At 42.3% G+C, this 23592-nt stretch overlaps 2 protein-coding genes across 3 annotated transcripts in view; one reads left to right on the top strand and one right to left on the bottom strand.

The window, feature by feature from the left end:
- Nucleotides 1-23592, bottom strand: part of cyfip1 (cytoplasmic FMR1 interacting protein 1) — a 38939-nt gene that overhangs the window by 2747 nt on the left and 12600 nt on the right. For both annotated transcript variants that reach the window (XM_085399389.1, XM_085399390.1), the window contains exons 3-30: nt 23278-23367; nt 22856-22933; nt 21215-21316; nt 20951-21132; nt 20049-20145; nt 19787-19915; nt 19607-19711; nt 19212-19303; nt 18212-18329; nt 17624-17746; nt 17404-17529; nt 16865-17031; nt 15947-16094; nt 13873-14026; nt 13339-13495; nt 12387-12483; nt 11973-12049; nt 11089-11197; nt 10885-11004; nt 10590-10789; nt 10233-10320; nt 5130-5273; nt 4932-5022; nt 3945-4075; nt 3751-3823; nt 1216-1310; nt 572-810; nt 345-492 (exon numbers count right to left, since the gene is read on the bottom strand). In XM_085399389.1, coding sequence (XP_085255515.1) covers nt 345-492; nt 572-810; nt 1216-1310; nt 3751-3823; nt 3945-4075; nt 4932-5022; nt 5130-5273; nt 10233-10320; nt 10590-10789; nt 10885-11004; nt 11089-11197; nt 11973-12049; nt 12387-12483; nt 13339-13495; nt 13873-14026; nt 15947-16094; nt 16865-17031; nt 17404-17529; nt 17624-17746; nt 18212-18329; nt 19212-19303; nt 19607-19711; nt 19787-19915; nt 20049-20145; nt 20951-21132; nt 21215-21316; nt 22856-22933; nt 23278-23367 — 3480 coding nt within the window. The remainder of the gene's footprint in view (nt 1-344; nt 493-571; nt 811-1215; nt 1311-3750; nt 3824-3944; nt 4076-4931; nt 5023-5129; nt 5274-10232; nt 10321-10589; nt 10790-10884; nt 11005-11088; nt 11198-11972; nt 12050-12386; nt 12484-13338; nt 13496-13872; nt 14027-15946; nt 16095-16864; nt 17032-17403; nt 17530-17623; nt 17747-18211; nt 18330-19211; nt 19304-19606; nt 19712-19786; nt 19916-20048; nt 20146-20950; nt 21133-21214; nt 21317-22855; nt 22934-23277; nt 23368-23592) is intronic.
- fndc9 (fibronectin type III domain containing 9) lies at nt 8132-9141 on the top strand. Its single transcript, XM_085399395.1, has one exon. It carries the CDS (start codon nt 8135-8137, stop codon nt 8939-8941), a length of 807 nt encoding a protein of 268 aa, XP_085255521.1. The 5' UTR covers nt 8132-8134; the 3' UTR covers nt 8942-9141.

The raw sequence follows: 23592 nt of genomic DNA, 5'->3' as shown, positions 1-23592 counted from the left end.
TTATTATCTAATGTTCAGAGTTCAGCCGTGCGTTTAACAGCCTGTTGTTGAGGTTTCAAATCATATCAGCAGGTTATGGCATGAAGCAGAAAAGTCAATCACATTTTCTTGATGTGTGTCAAAAATAATAATTAAAAATGAATAAAAAAATCTAACTGAATTGAAGACATACGCAGGTCTTTACTTATATTCTTGGTACATTTGCTATTTGAGATGGTGTGCTCATTATTTTGGATGCAGTAACTGGTGGAGATGCTCGGGGACATCAGGTGAGGGAAGATGCGTTAAATCTGCACCTTATGTATGCTGTATTTAACAGCCGTGCTCATGTCTTTCAAACTCACCACGCTCTTGATGATCTCATCCTTCCCGTCGTGCTTCTGCACCTTGAGGAGGTGGTAGCTGAAGTCAAGGATGTCAAAGCGTCTCTGCTGTCCCAGCAGGGCGATGATCATGCAGCCTGCCCAGTGGAGGCCATCTCCAAAGCACTGCCTGGAGGACAGGAAGAGGGTGTGTCAGTAAATATTAGGTGAGAGGAAGCGTGTGCGTGTTTGTGTTCGGCCACACTCACTCCACTGTGAACTCGTGGGCTCCCACAGGAATGCAGTACACAAACTGCATGGCGCTCCAGAGGCGGTGGAACTCCACACACTCGTCCACGTGCATCACGCCGTTGCTGGGCAACGGCCCACGCCACACAGGGTCCTCCAGGAAGCCTCGCACACGTGTGAGGATAACCTCAAACATGGACAGACCGCAACACAGGCGCTCTTTGGTCAATAGGTCGCCCTCACGAGCGATGGCTATTTGCTGAAAGAGAAGTAAAAGCATTCAAAAGATCGTCTACCGGTCAGCATCCTCCATAAGTGTCACATGACACAGGAGCAACTGTAGCTTATCTCTGTCTTAATGGTGTGTTCAGAGGGAAACAAAATAAGTTGGTTTATTGCCTGATGTCATCCTCAGGATAAAGTCCACACGATGAAACACATTTATATGGCAGCAAATTTGTTCATGAAGTCCTCCTGGAGAATTTATTTAAGTTCTGAAGATGTTTTAACTCCAGCTCTCAGCTGTACTGAGAAGAAAGTAGTTTCCTCATTGGTTGTTAGAGACAAACATCAGCTGGTTTTGAATTGGCCCTGAAACACTCCAGCATTTGTATTTACATAACTAACCCGAGGGAAAGTGAACACACCATCCGACGGCTCTTACCTGTGGTGTGCCGAGGCGTTCTATCAGGGGAACCATATGCAGCGCCGTGTATTTGGCCTCCAAGCGCTTCATCTTGGCGTCGAGGCGCTCCCCCTCTACACAGACAGACAAAGAAATGCATGAAGTTTAAGTTGAGGATTGTCAACCAGTGGAAATTTGTTCTTAAGAAAGAGGTTTAAAAAAATAAAAGCTTACAAGAAATAGAAAATTCAGACTAAGAAAGGAAAAAAGTGAAAATGTGCCAAAACGCAGTCCGACAGAGTTGTTACTTGTATAACAAAAAAAAATTAAATAAAACAAAAACTTCTCACAATCAGCTGTTTTGTTTCTACATTAACTTTAGTAAATTTAATGAAGCCTGCCAGAATTTGACCTTCATATTAAGATTTTTCCAGATTACCAGGTCCTGGAAATACACAGGTTGTGTAACGGAGCTTTATGACACCAGCAAGAAAGGCAAAAAAAAAAAAAGAAAAAGAAAAAGTGTGATCAACATCAAGTGGAAAGTAAATGCACAAACCGCACCTTCGTGCATGGGCTTACTCATACTGAACATTTAAAATAAAACATTAATGGAAAAATATTATCACACAGATGGAATCACAGTTAGAAGATGAGCTTTTTATGAGCAACCACCGATGATTCATCAGAAACGGATCAAACATCCAGGGTACCCTGTGGCCGTTTATGCTCCTCTACGTCACAGACGTTAAACTGCTACAGCTTATTCAAACTACGATTTACAGAGAAAAACAAAATCGCGCCGAGCAAAAATCGGATTTTGTCATCGATTTTGACACGAGTTGGGTATAAAATTTATTTGGTTGCAGTTCATGTAAACAGACAGTAAATGTGTTTTTCAGCTCTTAAAATTTCTTCTGGATATTTCTGAATTATGAGGGTTTAAAAAGATGTTGGAAAAAGAAAATTAAGAATGTGCCAAATTTCTATTAAGCCCCAATGCAAGTCTGGAAATATTCAGAGAATGAAGGTAAAATTTTGCTTGCCTGGAATAAGCTAAAGTTATTGTAAACATCAAAAGAAAAAAAAAATTGAGATGAGAGGCACAGATCGAGTTTGTTATTAATAGAAAATCAAACGCACACATGATGGCTACAGCATCCAGTTTGGGTTTATAAAATTTTAAATTTATGGGATTTTAATATTTAAAAACAATCATAAAAATTAGCAATATTTTCAGCCAGAACAAGATGCAACCTCTACAATGTTCTGCAACCCATGAAAACATATCAGTAAACCACAGTATGGCACGCTGGTGTCTCTGACACACACACACACGCATGCACACCTGCTGCAGATAATGCTGCGCTGGAATAACTGACTCTCTGTAATCCCGGCTGAAAACCGTACCCAACAAAAGCACTCTTGACTCCCGCTGAACTAATGTTTGCTAGAACACAGCACCCAGCTGTTTTCAAAATTGTTAAGCTTTTCCTAAAACAATACTTTAATGATGGAAAACAACTGAGTGCTGCATCTCAGCATCTCACCCTTGAGCGACGGGAAAAACCAAGGAGGAAATTTACATGGAAAGGTTTCGTTTTTTCAGCTGGTTAATGAGTCTCATTGTTAGTCAACTTTGGAACCAAAAGATGAGATCATGAATACACGCAGATGAAATGAGCCTCTATTTAAACAAACTTGTCTTTGGTTAGAGAAAAAAAAAAGGTGGGGGTTCATACAAATAAAATAAGCCTTATCCAGAACAAGCTCAGTGCAGCTGCTCCTTCATGTCAAAGCAGACAGACATCGAGAGGATTCTGGTATCTGATCAGGATCCTTCCATCCAAAGGTAGAAAACCCAAAAGGAAGCACAAGAGATCATAAATCTCATGTGGCCAGGAAACACTTCAAGTTCCTCCAGGACGATTTGAAAAATGAGGCAAATCTGGATAAATCCTGCTGCCAGAATGATCTGAGCGGAGCGATAACAGCAGAGCATGGACGGACAGACGGATAAAAGGGTCAATGTGATGAAGTCCTTGTGACCCTTTTTAGATTACTTAAGCAGGATGCAATGAGCTTAAGGTCGCATGAAGGGAAATTAAAGAGTTTTGTGATTTCGGGTTATGGTTAAATCGCTGGGAGTCACTCTGGCACCACCAGAATCCGCCTTTTATTCAACAGCGAGCAGAGATTTCAGACGCTTGAATCATTGTTTTGGACCCAGAGCAGATAAAGCACGGAGACAGTTTATTGATTACACTGTATGAACTGCGCAGAGCAAAGAGCACAAAGTTATCAATAGGAACCCATCTGCCTGTTGACTTTGCCTAGAAATTTGTCCATAAAGTTATAAACAAGTCCAACCCTGCCCAGGAACAACTGTGACTTGTGCAGGGACTACAAAATATTACACATTCTTACTTTGTTTATTAAATTTAGGCCGCTTATTCAAGTGGACGTTTTAGAGATCTGGGATGTTAATACATGTGTCTGAACTGGAAAAGTTTTTGGGTCCCTCCTGCTGTTTTGACTGTGCAAATAAAATTGACTTTTCCTCTCAGTATTTACCTTTGACATGGACTCTGGGAAGAATGTTCTGGAAAGGTGCAGCATGCAGCAAATCACAAACTTCTTCCTGTGACTGGAGGGAAAACAGCAAAACTTTAGAATAGGAGGCGACTGCATGAGGAAAAAAAATAATGAAAACATCTGCGGAGCATCTTAAAGTCGCCAGAGGCTCCCGATGACCCCGCGACCCGTACCAGGCTCTGCTCACTCAGCATACAGAACAGGATGGCGTTGCCCACCTCCCTCAGGTTCTGGAAACACACAGTCTTGAGCTCAGCGTACTCAACGATGTCCTTCAGCTGGTGGTGGAAGAACTCCAGGATACCTGAATGGAATTACACTGCAGTTATCACATATCTGCTACAGATAACAGCACTCAAAAGTAGATTACAGCAGGTATGCAGCGCTCCCTGATAAGCACATGAAGGGCAGGTTTTGTGGGCTCATGTTTGTTCTGTTGCTGCTCCCTCAGTGGAGTAAAGAAAGTCAAGATAAAGGTCTCTGTACTGAAACGTGTCCACCGCAACTCTTTGATTACTTTTTTGTGCCTCCTCTTCCTGGTGAACGTCCACTGATACTTCCTTTCCCATTAAGGAAAACCTTTACGCCAATCAGTGTTTTGCCTACATGTCAGACTAGGTGCTTCTGGATCATTGCTGGATACACGTAGATGTGACGCAAATCTTTTGACTGAACAAGGTCATCTAACAAAAGGAAATGTGACCAGTTTTTCTCCTCACATTTGAAAGCTTTGATTAAAATGTTAAATACGACTCATTTCCAGCAGTTTGCTTCATTTGAATGAAGCGTTCGCTCCTGACTCACAGCTTCAGATTTTACTCCGACTTGTTCTGCAGATTCAGTCTGTGCGGCTAAGACCCTGACACGACTGACAGAGCAAATCCACTGTGCTCAGAGGTTTTGCCTTTTCTACCAGTTAAAATGAAAGTCAATAAAATGCAGTTTGAACGCTAACACACAAAACAAGCAAAATCCAGCACTGAGACCAAAAAGCACCAGATGTCTCCACGCAGTGGCTTATATTCACATGTATGGGTGTTCTTTGACTCGTATCAAATATCACTGTTATCTTTTTCTACATGTGCAGTATCTGCTGAGTTTTTTTTACTGCTTGTATCAGACCCAGACATTGTGTATCAGCTGGCTACACTTTGACATACCCGGGGAACCGTACTCGTAGCGTGGAAGTCTGCAAATCTTGGGCATCACCTCCATCAGGGTCTTCACATACTGCATTATGGTGCCCTGAAGCTGTAGAAACAGAGAGCTTAACTCCACTTAAAGGGAAGTGAACTCACAAAGAATGAAGCACAGTAGCATCATGAAATCATAGCTCCTGCACATCATTACACACTCACCAGGCTTTTGACAACCTTCAGCAGCTCCTCCATCACCACAGCAATGCCCTGGTAGCCCAGCAGTCTGCACATCACCTTAATGTGTGGGGGGCCCAGAAAGTTTCTATAGGAGCCAAAAGTGCTGCTATAGGCCAGGTTCAGGGTCTACATGCAGAGAAAGACATCAAAAGACATCAAAAAGGTTAGTATGAATATTGCACACCACCATGCAGGGACTTTGTTTTGAGATATTTAAAGGGGGGGATGGTGAAGCTCTGAGAAAGCAGTCCACCAACTACTCTTTCAGAGTCTGCTTCTCTTTAAGGGAGTTCTTTGTCCCCACAGTCCCCAAGTGCTACGTTATAAAGCAGCTTAATTAAAAAGAAAAAGCCAAAATAAACCCAAAGAACAGCTGAGGCCGGAAAAGAAGGTCATAGTAGAGGAGAGGGTAAGTTTTCCTCTTGTGTCATCACAGTGTTAAACATTTGAGAGGATCACAATAATCAGACACACTAACCTGCTGTTGTGAGCTGATGCGTTGTAAATAAAAGTGAAAGGAATCAACGAATGCTTACATTAAATTCCATGGCACTTTTAAAGCGAGTAAAATGGGAACATTTTCCACATTAGGATTATCCTCTGGGGACCACGAACAGCAATACGACAATCTGGCCGCCAGTTGTTCAGAGCTTTTGCTGTGGAACAAACAGTTAGGCAGATGGTCTCGCCAACTGAAGCACATTTAAGCTCCAGTGTCAGATATACAAGATACTCTGACATAAACCAAAGTGCTGCCCGAAGGGGAAATAACGATCAATAACACTATGATGTCTCTGCATTAACTCGCTGGCATGGAAAACAAAATCAAAGCAACCAAATTTGCTAACATATAAAGATTGATTTGTCTGCACTGTGCACTTTTCCCTTACATACACCACAGATTTTTAGTCCTCCCTCTCTCCTGTCAGCAGTGAGGTGAAGCTCTAATCCAGCAGCAGCGGCGATGAGGACACACCGATCTCTGCGTCAGTACTGAGGTTAGAAATCTCCACAGCAGCACGCAGCATCAGAGCGGCGACACAAGAAAAGATTTTTTAAGTGAGTGACGAGCAGCAGCAGCATTACGGGATAATCTGAGCAAACACCAACATGTGCTGGCACAGGTCTCCCGGTAAGTTTCCGTTTTATGCTTTGAATTGATGACGGTGGTCGTACTGGTTACTTGTTACAGCCAATAGTTATAGAAACGTCAATAACAAGATGCTTTTTTATGACACCTCTGAAAAACCACAAGATTTCTTTACAGTTGTAAAAATGCGGCAAAAAGAAAACAAAATGAAACCTGTGAGATTAACTTTGTCTGAAAAGCACCAGTATTTAGGAGGGTTTAAAGCATCATTTGTCATCAGCATTTCTTTTAACTGAGCCTGCAGTGAGCACCAAACCCACCCTGCACTGGTTAAGGGCAAAGTGAAAACTTTTAATCATTTTTACATTTGGGTGTCATTTTATTCAATGCACGTAAAATATTATTCAATACTGAAGATTAAGTTTAGATTTTTAAAGCAAAATAAACTCTTGCAATAGTTAAATATGTCAGCAGGTGCTTTGGGTCAAAGTGTGATTTTATAAAATAAATTTCAGGATTTATTAAAATATTGAAATAAAAAGCTCGTAAACTGGACAGCTCAGAAAAATAAATTTCCATTATGCAATTTGCATCATCTGTGCATAATCTCAGCTCCCTCCCACCCATCTGTTCCAGATAACTCTTTGTACAATGCTTATTATCCTCCGACATTGCTTTGTTTCCCCCTCGTTATGCTTTATATAACATGGTGAGGATCGGCTGTGTGGTCATGACATTTTTCATTATGCTAAGCTCTGTGCATACTGCAAATGGGAGCAGGATTTAAAGTCAGGAAGTAATTAGACCTTTTATTGAAACCATAAATTGGTGAGTTTTTGGATGCGTTTTTGCCCACTTACGTCAGAACAGTCCTAAGACTTAATGCTGCTTTTCCACCAACTATTTAGAACCACCTCCATTCACTTCTATCTGAAACGCAACAAAACACTGACATTAAAGACCTGAGACAAAATCTGGAACCGCCGCCGACGGCGACCAATATCAGCATCAAAAGTACAATTGCATAGATGCTATAAGCATTAAATAAAGAACAGCCACTGATATCAGTGTTTACATTTTTAGTTGTTATAGATCAAAGTAAAGCAGATGTGTTATTCCCTTCTATAATCCTTAAAGGGACAACAGTGGCCGTGCAGTTTGAGCATGTGTTTAACTGCTAATTGTACATAAATAAAATGTGCATGGGTAGGTGTATGAGAGTCAGGCCTAATTCATAAATTCTTAACTTGGATCACGTATGTGGTAATTCTCTGGTATTTGTCCGGCATATTATTATTGTTGTTTTCATTTTTCTTTTTTAAATTTAGTGCACACGTTTTTTTGTTTTTAGCCTCAAACCTAGTTGCGACATAAATGGGGGCTCATCCGGGATCTTTGGGACTCTTCTGAGGGGACTGAACATCAGGTTTCTTTCTCCTATAAGGTGCGTCAAGCTGACTATGTCTTCCCTGTGAGCGAATTCAAGCATTTCAGCTCTTTAGATGTGCTGCCTCCACTAAAACATTTACTTACTTTGTTTACTTATTACTTAACGCTGTCTCGAGCCTCGGATGCCTGTTTTTGTGGAATAAATAATGGTTGCTACTTATGTTCTAAGGAGTAACTGGATTAAGAGCTTGAGAATCACTTCTCAAATCTGGTTAAAAGTGCTTTGCTTCTTAAAGGGAACAAAAGTGCTGATCGGTGGAAAAAAAAGGAAATGGGTTAAAAAAATATGGGTGGGAAGGAGCCAAAATTAAGAGTAAAATGTGAAAGCTTCTGTTGTGCAACATAACTAGGATGGTGACTTAATTAAATGTTATGAATCATGACCAAATGGCTCACTGAGCCAAGAGAAAGCTTATTATTGATGAAGTCTTCTTATATTAGCTCTTAGATGGGGAAAGAGCACAGAAATACCTCACCCTGTCATCTCAAATTAGTCCTTTCAGTGTCTCACTGTGTTCCCATCTTCCTTTTTTCCAGCTCAGTTTTACATCGCAAGCATCAGACAGCTGCAGTAACTGAGGATGCACTTCATTCCTGCAGACTCCATCTTCTCACAATGGTGATTGCAATCTACAACATCTCCTCCACCTCAGCCAGGGTGAGCTGGCCATCCTCCCCCACCTGCATTGACACCTTCTACAGCGTCATGTACGACCCCAACTGGAACAGCCTGTTCATGGGCTACAAGCGCAAAAGCTTCATGTATGAGGATCGTATCCCTGTCAGTCAGACCAGCACACACCTGGCCAATCTCCTCCCTCAGACTGCCTACTTCTTGTGTGTGACGTGTCAGGCTGCCAATCCGGTGCGGGAACAATGCCAAGTGTTCAGCACTCTGAGCGACAGCAGCGAAGGTCACGACAGAGCCGGCTGGGAGCTGGCAATGGCCGTATGGCTCATCTGCTGCATCTTGCTCCTCGTCATCGCCAGCATCCTGTTGTGGAGCTGTCTTAACAACATCTGTATCCTCCCCGGCCAGGCCGCAGCCGGACACCCGGTGGTGACCAACTCAACCTGTCAAGGCATGTCCACATCTGGAGCCCTCTACACTACGAGAAGCAGCAGCCAAGACAGCATCAAACTCTCCAACATCATGCAATCACCCCACCTCTCGGCGCAGCCTACGGGTCACATAATTACCCAAGACCATGAGTTGAGGACGCTGGCTAAGCTGTCCGGCAGCGAGCCAACATGAATCAACTGGATTAAGGTCATCACAGCATTGTTCAGATTCAATTGTCACCGAGTATTTTCATCCACTCACAAAATCCTATTTGTGTGTTTTTCCTCAGAGGAAACATTTCCAACCTATTACAGCAAGGTTTCAACACACACGCACACATGCACACCATTTTAAATAAAAAGATTTATGCTTTTAAGACCTAAAAAAAATTACAAACCAAAAATTAAATATCATTAATATGGCACTCATCTTTCTTTTGGCACTGACAAAAATTTATCCATGTAGAAAAATAAAAAAAATCTGTCATTTAACGCGTCGCCTGCGTGTTTATAGAACGGGCTCAGACAGAAACAAATGTTGTCTGTTTAATCAAAGCTTCACTATCCACAAAAACATTAAAAATAAATAAAATTGTTTTACTCATAACTCTGTAGATCATTCTTTTATATTCATGTCATTTATTTATGTCCATAAATAAACCAAAAATATATATTTTTAAATGTATTTTTTAACCTCTCCTACAGTGAAATTACAAAACCCTCTCAAGCCATATTTGTTCTCCCAAAGTAAAAACAACAACTACTTTTGGACATGTCTGGGAGTGATTTTGATTTATCCAAATATTATTTACATTATTTTGATTGGATATCAAAGTATTCTGCAGTCCAATGAAAAAAGACAAAATCCTTGATGTGTGATTTATAAAGATGATATGAAAAGTGGATTTGAATTGCCTTGGGAACCCCCCCCAAAAAAACATTAGTAGCCAAAGAGTGTTCAGTCAGCGTCTGTCATAGTCAGATCCGCCCCTCTCTCTTCACGTCTGGCTTCAAGAAGCGATGGTGAGAACGGTCACCTCGATGCTTCATAACAGGACTTCACCGACCAGTGAGTGACATCACAGCGGCCACGTCCATCTTTTATACACAGTTTCTGGTCTTATTTTTAGACACAGGAACACACAGACATCAACATCATGAGTGTGAGGACTGAAACAGTCTGACAGCATCATAGCTACACTATCAGGTTAGCGCCCCCAGCGTGTTGGTCCACATAACTACACGTTAAACAGAAGAACATGTGATTGACTCATGTGCTGCATGGAGTTTTCACATTTCATGACATTTAAGGCATTCATTTCCTCCGAGGGGACGTCTGAGCACGTGCACACACTTCCCAGAGTAATGCTTTCACCCTTGTATTCTGTGGATACAGTTTGACAGCGTATACTGAATATCTGAGAGTCCACCCCTGTAATATGAGGAGATAAAGTGTGGGAGCTCTAACAGAAAAATGTCCTGACCTTTGACCCGTACAGGTACTGAGGCTGAGCGTTGGGTGGTTTATCCCTCTGGAACTCCTGAGAGAAGGGCAGGATGGTGCGCACAAACCTGAAGGCAGAGTTGGAAACATATCTCCATTAAAATAACATCGGGATTGAAAATACAAGACCCACACAATTACTCCCTTTTCCCCCCTAAACCTTTGAGAAGCACAATCTGATATTTTATCTAATAAAACTATAAAAAATAAAATAAATAAACAGCTGTGAACGTTTATAAGAAACTGCCTCTTAGTTTTAGCTCCAGCTACTGGCATTAATATATGAACATTTTGGTCTTTCTGTGACCTTCACCGTGATTTTATTCTGAAATGTCACCTGTTGGTAGACCCGTTGTAGCAATAGTTGGGTAAGAAGTCGTAGTTGAGCTCCCAGAAGACGTGCAGTGTTATCCTGCCATAAGGGGCCGACACGTTGTGGTTGGCTTCGCGAAACATGGCGTCAAAGCTGTCCAGAGTCAAGAACTTGCTCAGGAGCTTGTGCGTCATGCGGTTGACCTCCAGAAGGCCTTCCAGCTCCTTTAAACAAGTCACACACCACCAATATATATTTTTAACTAAGTCAAATGAAAAACCCCAGGAATCATCAGCTAAATTAAATTACAACTACATACCATGATGGAGGTTAGATCCTCACTCTCGAAGCGACCGATAGCCAACTCCATAGATTTGTAAAGAGCAGCAGAAACCCTCTGAGTGATGAGTCTGTTGAGATCGATGGAGCGGCCTAGAAGCTGAGGTTCACAGCCAGTTAGTTAGAGACAACATGAAGGTGGGAGTACAGCGAGGTGGAAAGCACGACAGCGTGCAGCTTATACCTGGACGTGGCGTTGCTTCAGCAGAGTCTCGTAGCGGTTAGAGGACGGCCAGGGAATGTTGGCTCCTTGGTTCTTGCAGTCAGATCTCAGCCGTTTGTCAAGCAGAAGACTGAAAGAGGATTCACATAAACACAGAGAAGTCAAGGTTTGTAAAAATCACACCTTTAGGCCTGCTCCTTATTTCCTGGCATGTATATCTGGTTCACTTTAATCATGACCAGAGTTTCTAATGACGAGGTCAGTGTATGTACACAAACCTCTGTGAGCCATAAGCTCAGACTGCTCTAAACGCTCAGTGAGGGGCAGCCAATCAGAACAGAGATGGCTTCAATGGGGAGAAACTAAAATAGTTTGCTTCAGAGACATAACACAGGGGCTCCCCCGAGGTCCAGTGTAGGATAAAGGAGGATTATTCTGAACTGTGAATTATGCAAAGCTATTGTGATAGAACTGGAAGTGAGCCGAGTTTTGAACCGTTCCCTCGGATCCCCACAATCCTGGAGGGTAGAGGTGCATTTGAAATTGTCCGACTATGTCCTGTTTGTGTCTGTCATATTTGACATTTGCAATATTACAAATATTAAATAAATAATTTGTACCTAAGCACATGTGCTATAGCACCTTTATCCCCTTCATCCTCCCACAGAGTTTTTTAATACCCTCTGCTACGTTCACACTATCACTCTAGCTGGACGACAAATAAGCTAGCTGTCGTTGAGGCCTTGACAACGTAAAAACATTGGAAAAGTGATCCGACTGCTTCTCAAACTAATCATGCTACTTGATTACTACTGGAATCAACACATTAGAAAACAGACGAAGCAATCAAATCCTTTCTTATGAGACTGTGTGTCTGCACATAAGGGGGAGAGGGGTCGACGTACCTTCCAGCTAGAATCTTGTAGTACCCAAATATCTGATCAGCAAGCTTGTAGACAAACTGATCAAAGCACAGGTTAACCTGAAGAAAAAAAAAATGTTTAAAAGTTTCAACATAGATGACCAATGAAATAGTACTTTCTTCTGGTTTAAGGAGAAAAATTATTTTCACAGATTTTTGTAAAGAACCGAGCCAAATCCATTCTACATGCACATTAACAAAGCTCTGCAAGCGGCTACATAATGAATAGAAATGCAGCTACTCAACAGCTCATGAAATGGACAGGAAACTGAGATTAATGAGGTGACTATAGGAGAGCTTGTAAGCAACAAACAGGATATTTAGGAAAGCCGTGCAGTCAGAGGCATTATGAGCGCGGTGATGCAGCCGCCACATATCTGAGATCATGATCCTTTACCTCTGCCTCTATTTCATCGTAGAGGAACTGCTTCTTGAATTTGGTCAGGGCGTAGTGTGCGCTGTCGTTGTACAAATCCAGAGGATATAGCACATACCTGCAGGGGATTAAGATGTTATTCTAGAATTAAACACACCCTGCAACCGTGAGAGAATTAATCTGTTCAGCAACAAGGATAAAAGCTGAGACGTGTAAAATAAGAAGCTTCATTTAGCTGCAGCAGCAGTTGGTTAAAAAAGGAAGCGTTACATCAAACTCATCAGTTCGATCGTGTTCACTCGAGGTTAACCATCGTCGTTCAGCGCCGCTCTTTGGAAACTAGCAGAACTGATACGCGCCACACAGACATCTGCTTAAATATGCACGACCTGCACAAAACACTTACTCTCCATAGTAAATAAGAGTAAAACGGAGAGTTTTTCTTTTCTTTTTTTCCCCAAAAATTTTGGGTGAATATTTGAAGAATTATAGCACGTATGCTTCCTGCCAGCTGATGTGCTTAATGGCTTATGTAAAACCTGCCTCGTATCAACGTAATCCTGCAGCAAAGATTTAAAGCAGACACGAAAACATTCACGGATAATCCCAATTTTTGGGATTTCATCCAGGGTCCTATTTGAAAATGGAAGATGAAAAGAAACAAGCGCTGAAGTTGTCAGAACGCATCTGTCCGATCGCAACCGCCAATCGCAAAGAGCCAGACTGTGACTAAACATGAAGTTTAGTTAGAGAAGGACAAACGCAGTCCTCCGTTTTTGCACCAAGTTGCAAATTATACCATGGAGAATATCTATTTCCACTGCTGTGAGAAGAACACCAAACAATCAGCCCATCTTTCACATAGGATGAAGAACTTAATAATAAGAATGGGAGGGAAACTGTCCAGTAGTTATCAGAGTTGGTGGTAACCAGTGGAAATAAATGTTCTTGGTTACAAAAGAAGCATATTTACTCCATCATTGAAGCCTCCTTAGTCTCCAGGATGTGATCGGTGAGGATCCAGGGCATGGACATCTCGATGGGGAACTGGATCCTGCGACCCATGGTGAGTTCCAGAAAGAACTCTCTGAACCACAGCTGGGAGAGGTCACAGCACTGCTGCAAGGTCTCTGAAGGGAAGAGAGGGGAGATGGAAGAAGGTTACATCAGAGTCCCCTTCCAAAAGCTGTCAGGGGCCTCGGGCTGGTGATGATATTTATCGTTTGCTGAACAAAATGATTTGAGTTTTAGACTATGACTTTCTGAGTGTGTGAGTGATGAGATGTGTGGTTGCACTTTTTAAACAGAGCTTCAAAGTCCTGTACTTGAAGTTATGAGTGCTCAAAAATTATGACTTTTCAAGCCAACCCTCTAATCCCAGAAATGTTCATTAAATATCGTTAAATATCCAAAAGTCGTAATAGGAAAATAAAATAAGAATCATCTTATTCTAAGGGAGGCAGAGATGAAACGTTCTCAGGTGTGACTGATTGCATCTGCCTCTTACCGCTAAAGTTCAGCAGGTGAGTGTAAAAGAAGGACTCGCGGTGAAATCTCTCGATGTCCAGGATGGTGGGGCCCTCCAGGCCGCTGCGCAGAGTCTTCTTTGAGCCACTTTTTTCAGCAATGAGTGACTCCAGCATGGTCCTCACCATGTAGAGCTGCATCAACAAAGAGAATTGAGTAAAGGAAGACCTCATTAGTGCCGGCGCCCTGCTGACTGTACTCACAACCCTGCAAACACTAATCTCATTACAGGTGGGCAGCCGGTATGAAAGCTCCGTGTTGCTTTCAACATTTTCATCATCTCAGTCATTCCATAGTGGTGTGGAAAAGTGTTTGCCTCTTTCCTGGTTTCCTAGTGTGTTGCATATTTGCACCCCAGGGTGTGGTCCTGTCAGAGCGCAATGGATCGGCGCTTCATCATGTTTATTTTTTTCCTCTTAAGCTAAGGAATAAAATACTGTAGCAGTTCAAATATTCCAGGTAACTGCTGTATCCATCTCAAATTAAAAGTGCTTTAGCATGGATAGAAACTCTGTTTCTTAGCAAGGCTTTTATTTTGAAAGAAACATGTTCGTTTTATTTAAAATACGGTACATGAGATTATCTATGGTGTCATCCTCTGACATTTCTTATTAATTCCCATGTTAATTAATAAAGAATAACTGAGGACAGGATGTGAGCGGTCAGTTATTATGCAAAACTGCCTCCACAGGAAGCAGAATTATATAATCCTGGAAACAAATCAAAAGCTAACTGTGCTGATGCGCTCTGGTGCGTAAACAAATAGTGCCACACACCTGCACACACCTGGAAAACAGATTAGTTCTTGGAAATGACCCCTGAGCTGATAAATCTGTCTGCAGTACAGAACATAACAGATGGTACTACTGAGTCTGACATAAAACACAACTTTAAACCCAGCACCACACAGGATGAATGGGTATAAAAAGAACCCAAGGTGAGGTGTGCGGTGTAACTGCCGATGGTGAAAGCAGAGGTCTCAGAGCCACAAACTGAGTACCGTAAACCCAAAAAACGTCTTAGTCCAATCCCGTAACACCTTTTACACAGAAGATTCACAATTCATTAAAAAAAAAAGTAGAAAACAAAAAGTAACCATCTTCTGAAGCTTTCATACTACAAAATATCAAAAGCAGGTAAGAGGATCTTTGAAAAGCTAGTAAATCCAACATCCCCTTCCAATTCTCAGTGAGAGGTGGTGATAGCTGGGCTGATGGATGATGGGTTTCCAGGTTAGGAAAAGTGCTGGAGGATCACCTACAGTGATTTACTATGCTACAGTGCATTTATGTACTTTTGTAACTTTTTTGCTTTTCACTCATTCATTCAAATATGCAGTGTGAAACATTAGAAACATAATATAGAATTATACAGAATATATACAGAATTATTGTGGATTTTGATTAATTCGTCACCATTTTATCCACATTAAAAAGGCTCCTTACAGTAAATACCCTCTGCAAATTTTAATGTCAAACCTTCACCACCAGGGGGCAGTGCTCTACCCGTGGGTTTGTTGCCGTTTTCAGACGTAACCTTTGATATCTCGTTTTAGTCCTACTTGCATTTTCTCGAGAGGCTTTACTTTATGCCGCACACCTTTTCCTGTGTTCTTAATAACTTACACCACTGTGTGGTATACACTGGTACTACATGAAAATGCAGTTCAGCCAAAAATAAAATAAATGGTAAATGGCCTGCATTTGTATAGCGCTTTTCTAGTCCCTAAGGACCCCAAAGCGCTTCACACTACATTCAGTCATTCACCCATTCACACACACATTCACACACTGGTGATGGCAGCTACATTGTAGCCACAGCTGCCCTGGGGCGCACTGACAGAGGCGAGGCTGCCGGACACTGGCGCCACCGGGCCCTCTGACCACCACCAGTAGGCAAACACGGGGTTAGTATCTTGCCCAAGGATATTTGGCATGCAGCCAGGAGGCAAACTGTAAACTGCAAAATGTAACTATACGCAAAACGTCTATGTAGCATCCTGCATCCTCATACATTAAAATGAGTTATGATAAAGAATGTCAGTGAGGTGAGACCTGCGTGCTGGACGGCCCCACGGCGCGGCGAGGAACTTTAATGTCAAAGCCACCCTTTGGATCTTTTTCTCCACGGAGGGCGGGGTCATTGTGAGGCTCCCGGCCGGTCTCCCAATCGCACACGGTCTTTCGGATGGCCTGGAGGACGCTGCAGAAAGAAGGAAAAACAAAATACTTTTGAATGAGACGGTTTTACTTTGTGTCTTCAGCCAAAAGGAAGACGCACTTAGGCCTTTACTGGAGCACCAACGAACCGAAAATGAGAATGTGTATAAATGGTGGTTCATGCAAAAACCACAATATTTCTATTCACTATGTTAACAAATGTAGTCTCAAACACAACTTAATAACAGATGAGCTAAACATGGTAAATAAATTGACATTAAGCAGGAAATTATTTAGGCAAACAGGTTTTACTTGAGCAGGATGGCCAGATATTTGAAGCAATAGTTTGCCAATTAATTTGAGCATTTTTAATTATTATTTTTTTGTCCATCTCAGACAACGAAGCAGCTCGCAATCAAATTACTAGTGAAGAGTCCCTGCACTCTTATTTTGAAAGCTAAGTTCAGCCCAATGTGTCCCTGTGGGCTCACTCACTGGCTGGATTCGTTACTGAAGCGGTCCTCATTATCAGTTAACCGCCTCTCCAGAGAGAGCTTTGTGTCCTGTGGATGGATGATCTGCAACACAAGCTTTGTTCTGCTCTGGAGATCTCTAAGGACTGTGGGGTGGAAGTCCAGCACAGGATGGTGCAATCAGCTGAGTCCCCCATGTTGTTTTATTTGCATCACAAAGGCAATTTAAACATTTTCGGGGGGGGGGGGGAATCAGCGCTTTTTAATAAACCATCACATCTCCCACAAACTGGATCTAAATCTGAGTGCGATCTAAATCTGACTGTAATGCGATTCGAACCTCTGGATGACATTTTTCTTCTTCTTGATAGCGAGGCGCAGCGGATCACGCAGAGTGACCTGAGCAAAGTCCTGCAGAGCTGAGTAGATGGTGTGACGGATGGCGTGGTTGAACACGCTCTCCATGCGTCCCATCAGCACCTGCAGTCCCTTTATCATTGCAATCACCTGTAAAAGCACAACAATGGATCAGGGACAAGAATTCAAGTGGATCAAAAGACCAATCTTGTCATTCCATGAAAAAAAAAATCAATCAGCATCCAAGTCCTGATTCCTTCTGGCTCAAAATCTGCTTCCAATATATTCATATTTTAACACTCTGAATGCAGCTTATGTGAAAATGAGGAACAAAACTGTTGTTCATGTATTCTCTATAACAGCTTGGACAGATCACATCCACCAAGAAACTTAGAAGGACGCTATGTACAGTGGGTACATAAAGAATACGCCGATTCTGGTAGGTTGCAGTGGGAATGTTTTTCCGGTCTGAATGATTTCACATGGAGTGACCATTTAAATGTGTGCACTGATGTGACAGACCTCTACGAGGGCAAACTTCTCCTCGCTGGTGTAGTTGTATCTGGTGGCCCTCTCGTACTCCTCGGCGTTGTCGGGGCACTCTTTATTGGAGTACTTGTCTGTGGGATGTACCAGTTTCCAGGAATACTGCAGGAAGAGTTGGGAAGGGGGGAGGATTACTCTTACTTTTATAAATACAAACATCTCAGCTGGAATCACTCATCATGCGTTTTCTCCTCACCACTTCCATAACATGAGCGCTCCACTGTGAGAGCAGCTGCATGCCCTGCAGGGCCAAGTCAAACAGCTTCCTGTACTCAGTGTCAGTCTTCTGGGCTTCCTGACGCCCTGACCCGGTCACCACCTACATCAGCACACAAACAAACGTCATTTAAGGCTCAATCCACACAATCCTGACTTTCTCACAGTATAGATTAGTGCTGAAAAAAAGAAAATCAGCATAAACCTAAATACCAATAAAAACGGCCCTCTTCGAATTTATCTTTCCTGCCCTTATCATTCCTGTGTTCAGTGTATTTCTGACCCACAAGTCAGTTAAATTCCCATCTCAGTCACACTAAACAATGACCCCTGAAAATCCGCCGGGTTAAGACATCTGCTGAAAAGCCTCTTACATCACAGCTGGGAATTTAAACATACCAATGAACATAAGAAAGCTTTAAAAGCTGGAGTGTGTTTCTCTCTGGTGAAATAAAGGTCAGCGGGATACTGATCCTCTACAGCAGCTTATTATGACAATAAACCTGCACCGCATTCAATCCAATACCTCGCCGATGATCTTTAACATCCGAGGGAAAGCCACACTAACCTCACTGTTGCTGTAGCGAGCGAGCTCGGAGATGAAGCGCATGTGATCGTCTCGGATCTGAAGCATCTGCTCACAGATGTTGTACTGAGGGCTGCTGGATATGGACGTGCAAGTCCACCTAAAACATAAGAAAGAGGAGAGAATCAGAGCAAGGAATTATGGGATAAATGAGTGATGATAAAGAAAAGCATCCATAGGAGAAAAACAGCTTTAGGTGCCAGCTGCTAAGATTACGCATAAAAACAAATGAAACCCGATAGAGAGGTGGTGCATGGATCGAGTAAAAATGTCATTTTGCTGCAGCATGTTTGTTTTAAAGGAGAGCGTGAGACCACACGCCTGCCAAAGTTTGCCAAAGTTCAACTCAATCACAAAGATGAAATGCTACAACGCACCGACACCACGTCAACCCTTCACACTGACTTATGAAAAAGTCACATAGTAAAAACTGTGTCCGTGCTGTCTGCAGCTGCCTGCTCCTACAACAAAGCACATTCCCCGCCTGGGGGGGACGACAACATTCAGCTGAAGCAAAATCATCAGTCCAACAACTGCTGAGAGATTTCACTGAGACTACAAGACAAGAAATCAAACTGTGGCTCACATATTTTAGACAAACTGACATCATCGTCCCTACAAATATAGCGGACCAGGTGCCCAGACCGCATTTTTATCCCTTGTCCCATTTATCGGGACAATGTCCGACATTTTGAATAACTCTAGTAGAAAAAGTGGACACGAGCTTCAATAAAAGTCTGCAGCTCACAGTTTAAAGGGAGAAATCTGTTCTGAGCAGCATTAAACTGCTACACTTTATTCAAATTAGATCCCATCATGCCGACGGTCACAGCTGGTTGGAGAAAGAACTGCGATGAACGAAAAGCAAATTTCGTTTTTGACTGTTCACGTTTGGAGCGGGAGAAAAGAAAAAGAAAAATCATAGTTTTAACAGTCTGTCAGCTCCTAAAATTTCAGCCACGCAGCTGTCTTCTGCTCTCACCTGGACTTGTTCTCTTCAAAGTGAGCGCTGGTCTTGATGTACCGGGACAACTCAATCTGCATGTCTCCAAACAGCGGCACCACCTGGAGTTGCTGCGAACACCAAGAACACACGAACCATTTAAAACCGTGGACAGCAACCATGATGACAACCACAAGGTGGAAACTAGCATTTTAAACACCGATTTGACGATCGATAAAGCTAGCATTACCATTAGCTTTTTACATGTGGGATTTTATTCCATGGTTTGAAGTTTTGGTATTTATTTCCTAAATACATCAAACAGCCGTAAAAAGAAATCTTATATAACGTATCACTCATCATCGGTTTTTTGTTTTTCCAGTCAAGAACAGATGCGTTTGTGTTTTTTGTTCATGTCACACGTCCCGCCGTACCTTGAAAAACTTGTCGATCTTGCTCAGGTTTATTCTCTTCTTGGCATCCAGTTTGTAGATGTTGCTGCTGTTTCCATCCATGAGGTACAAGCCGAAGCCCATCACCTGGAGAAGAGGAGAGCAGTGGTTATCCTGTGCACAGCGCTCTGGTTTAAAACGAGCCTCCGCAGCGTCACTTACTTTGAGCAGCATGTGTTTCTCGCTGGGAGTGAGGTACAGCTTGTTGTCGTAGTAATCGGCACACAGGTTCACGATATCCGCCAGCAGCTCTTCATATCCGTGGATCACCTCCAGCTGCTGCTGCAACGACTGGCAGAGGGTACACAAGAGTTTAATATTAAAGAAATATTTACTTGTCAAATCCTGTGTGCCAAAGAATATGGAGAAATGAGATTTGACGTTATGAATTCTGCAAAGAGTGTTTTACACTCTTTAGACCAACCTGGGTGATTTTGTTGTGATTAGCCAGAAACATGGACAAATTCTGAGACTCCTGAATGGACGAAGGCTCCGACATCTTTCGGAGAAACTGAGCGGCTCTGAGCAGAGGAGAGAAACGGTGCATTCGTTTTAAAGACCAAACACAGCCTCTCTATACCAGAGAGAGACGTGAACACATACGTGAGCTGCGCTTGAAATTCCCAGAGATCAACTTATGTATTTTACATCGAGAAGAAACACTGACGGGAGTGCTACCCCTGAAGTCAAGCTCGCTGAGATTCAAACGTGACGGAGACTTTTACTAGATGCACCTATGGTATCAAATCGAGACATTATATGACGCGTCACTTTGTTCTGGCATTATTGCATTCACAAATGTGACCGCCCGCCCAGTATGGAGACAATAATACCCATCAGCCTTTTAACGCTGAGTGTTAAAAAGGTCATCCTGAGAACTCCCTGATGTTAGGCAGGCAAAACTGGACTGATTCATTTTCCTCAAACGTCCTAAAATGTGGCTAAAAAGCTGAGCAAGTTAAAAGGGAGAAAAAAAAAAAAAAAAGAACATGAACTTTTATCGTGTTTACTATGAACACTTTGACATCATACTGAAGCTCTGAATGTCTGACCGCATGTGGGAAGCTCTTTTACCGATTTCTGTTCAGACACTTTGCATCTGTAAACCTGCAGACACGCAGACAAATAAGTCAAAGCAGAAGCAAGGAGGGTCGAATGAGCCTCTGCTCTTTATCATACTCCATATGATTAATTCCATATATTCCAACACCGAGATCAGGAAGGGGATAGTAAATGGTTTCCAGGTTGCTGACTGATGCTGCCATCTAGTGTCTGTGGGGCTAACTGGCCTCGTGAGTGCAGGAGAGCGTGTGTTTTATGGAGTACCGTTTGTACGCCGAGTGGTCGTTTTTGACGCTGCACTTCATGTTCTTCAGCTCATCCAGCACGGCAAACATGTTGATAAACTTCCCGAGGGTCAGCAGGTACGCCTCGGAGACAAAGTCCTTCCTGCGCTCGGTGTGACACAGACGGCGGACCTCGCCGCAGAAACGATCGATGGCTGTGCGCTGCGGGAAAATAAAGCAGCTTTAGAGGATTTAGAGACGGCCGGTCATCATCAGTATCTGCTGATCAAAGAATTGATGATACCTGGAAGTACATGAAGTTCATCAGTTTGGTGACTTCAGGCTCCAGCACCTCGACAGTCTTCTCATAGATCTCCACTCTGTTGGGCTGCTCGTTGCATTTCACCTGAGAAGAAAGAAACAAACGCAAAGAGCAGCGTTCATCTTATGAACCAAAGAAAAACATGACCTTTTTCTGACTGGGTCCTAGTTACAGCAGATTCAGTAAGTCGAATGCTCTCTGGAAGCTGAGACTTCTCTTAAAGAATCAGCAGAGACAGAACAGTCTGACCCTCCTCCACCTCATCTACTCTACTAAAGTTAACTCTTTTTGCCTCAGTCAGCCCTCTGTTGCATCGTCAGCGTTAGCACCGCAGTGTCACAAACCAACATCCCAGCTTTAGGTGACCATCAGATGTGCACAATGCAGTTTAATCAAAAGGCTCGACTATGAAATTGGTTGTTTTTAAAAAAAAAAAAAATGTTTTACTGTTCACGTTTTCATCATCCAATCAGTTTAATGTTCATCAAATAAAAAGAAATTTCAGCAGAAATCAACACAAAAATAAAAACAATATCATTACATCACATCTATGATCAACCTGAGATCCACTACAAGACACCAAAGACAGGAATTAAACAAATAATGATTCCGTTTTTGTTTTTAGTTCAAATGATCTGGAAAAAACCTAAAGTCCCAGTTAGCATCAAAATTAATAATAAGCATGAATTAGGCTGCTGGGGGATTCCCATGATGCATTGAGTTTTTCTTTTTCAGTCACTATGTATTAACAGACCTCTCTGCACTGAATCATACATGTTATCAATCTCTGGCTCTCTTCTACAGCATGTCTTTTATCCTGTCTTCCTTCTGGCCGCCCCTCCCTGAGCCTGGTTCAGCTGGAGGTTTCTTCCTGTTAAAAGGGAGTTTTTCCTTCCCACTGTCGCCAAAGTGCTAAAAGGGGGTCATATGATTGTTGGGTTTTTCTCTGTATGTATTATTGTAGGGTCTACCTTACAATATAAAGCGCCTTGAGGCGAGCGTTGTTGTGATTTGGCGCTGTATAAATAAAATTGAATTGAATTAGTTCATTGGCAAATGTGACAAACTGATATCTCAGCTTTAAGCTGCATCATCACTTATTCCTCTGCTTATTGTTAAATATTTTCTCTTTTTTGTTTGTTTTTTGAAATTGTGAAAAATAATAAAAGTGTGACGATGAAACAAACAGAACAGATAAAGGAAGCAATTCAACAAACAACACCCAATAAAGTTCCTGTTATACTGATAATAAGGTATATAGTACATTAACTATTAAAATACATACATTTAAACTGGAACATACAAAGGTAAGAGGAAAAAATGAAAAAAATATGGCATTAATAAAAAGGACAAATTAACCCAAAAGCAAATTAGAACTAAAATATCAAACTTTTTACTCTTTTGTTTTTGATATCTACAATTATTTTGTACCTCTGTTGATGAATTTACCAGTGTGCATATATTAATTAGATCATTCACTTATTCATTCACTTTTTTCAGCACTCCTCCTTGTAGAGAAAAACAAAAATAAATACACTTAAGATGTCTGATGTCATTTTCTCTCTACACACTGACTCACTGCCCTGAGAACAACCAAAGCAGTAACGCGCTCTGTGGTATTACCTGTGGTATTGCACGTGAGCAGCTCCTCCAGGTGTAGAGCATGACAGCGTATTCCTGCCCCTCCTCCAGCATGTCGTTCTACATGAAAAAAACCAGTCACATCAGCGATTAAAGAAACGATCTACAATGATTCACAACAAAGCATGCATGCATTGAAACCCGCCCTGCCTGCACGCAGAGACCCCGAACCATCATCCCTCGCTAATGGGACACAAAGCATCGTCTGTCCCCGGGTCATTTCCTTCTGGGTTTGGATCCTGTTTGTGTTTGCCTGCCAGACAAACACCAAATGGTGGGAACCTTCCCAGGCCCCGTTTCCAGCAGGCCTTTGACCCAATTCTGACAGATTTATTTTTCCCAGTAAGTCAGAAGACAAAAGCGAGCAATCTGAAATCAGAGCGAGTGTGAACAATGTACTGTACCATGCTGGAGTGGATGGTGGCCTGCTCGATGTACGTGGCGATCCCGGTGACGAACGCGTTCCTGTCCTCAAAGTTGGTGTTGAAGTTGGGCTGTGATGGAAAGACGGAAAATGAAAGGTAAGCATCGTATCACAGCGCTCACACGGATAAAGAACATCTGTATACTGAAACCAAATCACTTTCGATTTCTTCTCCTCTGAACTTCATGTTGAACACTTCACAGCTGGCCACAATAAGCCATCATTAGCTTAGATAATTATATCTAACGGGGCGATTTCATCGTATTTCTGGAATCTGTGGAGCTTGCTGATACAC

This window comes from Rhamphochromis longiceps, linkage group LG23, assembly GCF_057381845.1.
Source record: "Rhamphochromis longiceps isolate RC_006_pf linkage group LG23, R_longiceps_female_GT1.1, whole genome shotgun sequence".
Classification (NCBI taxonomy): Eukaryota; Metazoa; Chordata; class Actinopteri; order Cichliformes; family Cichlidae; genus Rhamphochromis; species Rhamphochromis longiceps.
Note: the sequence above shows the minus strand (reverse complement) of the source record. Positions and strands in the feature narration are given on the sequence as shown.

What these genes read in the sequence shown, in the direction of transcription:
- fndc9 (XM_085399395.1), top strand. Translation starts at nt 8,135, where the DNA reads ATGGGGAAAGAGCACAGAAATACCTCACCCTGTCATCTCAAATTAGTC.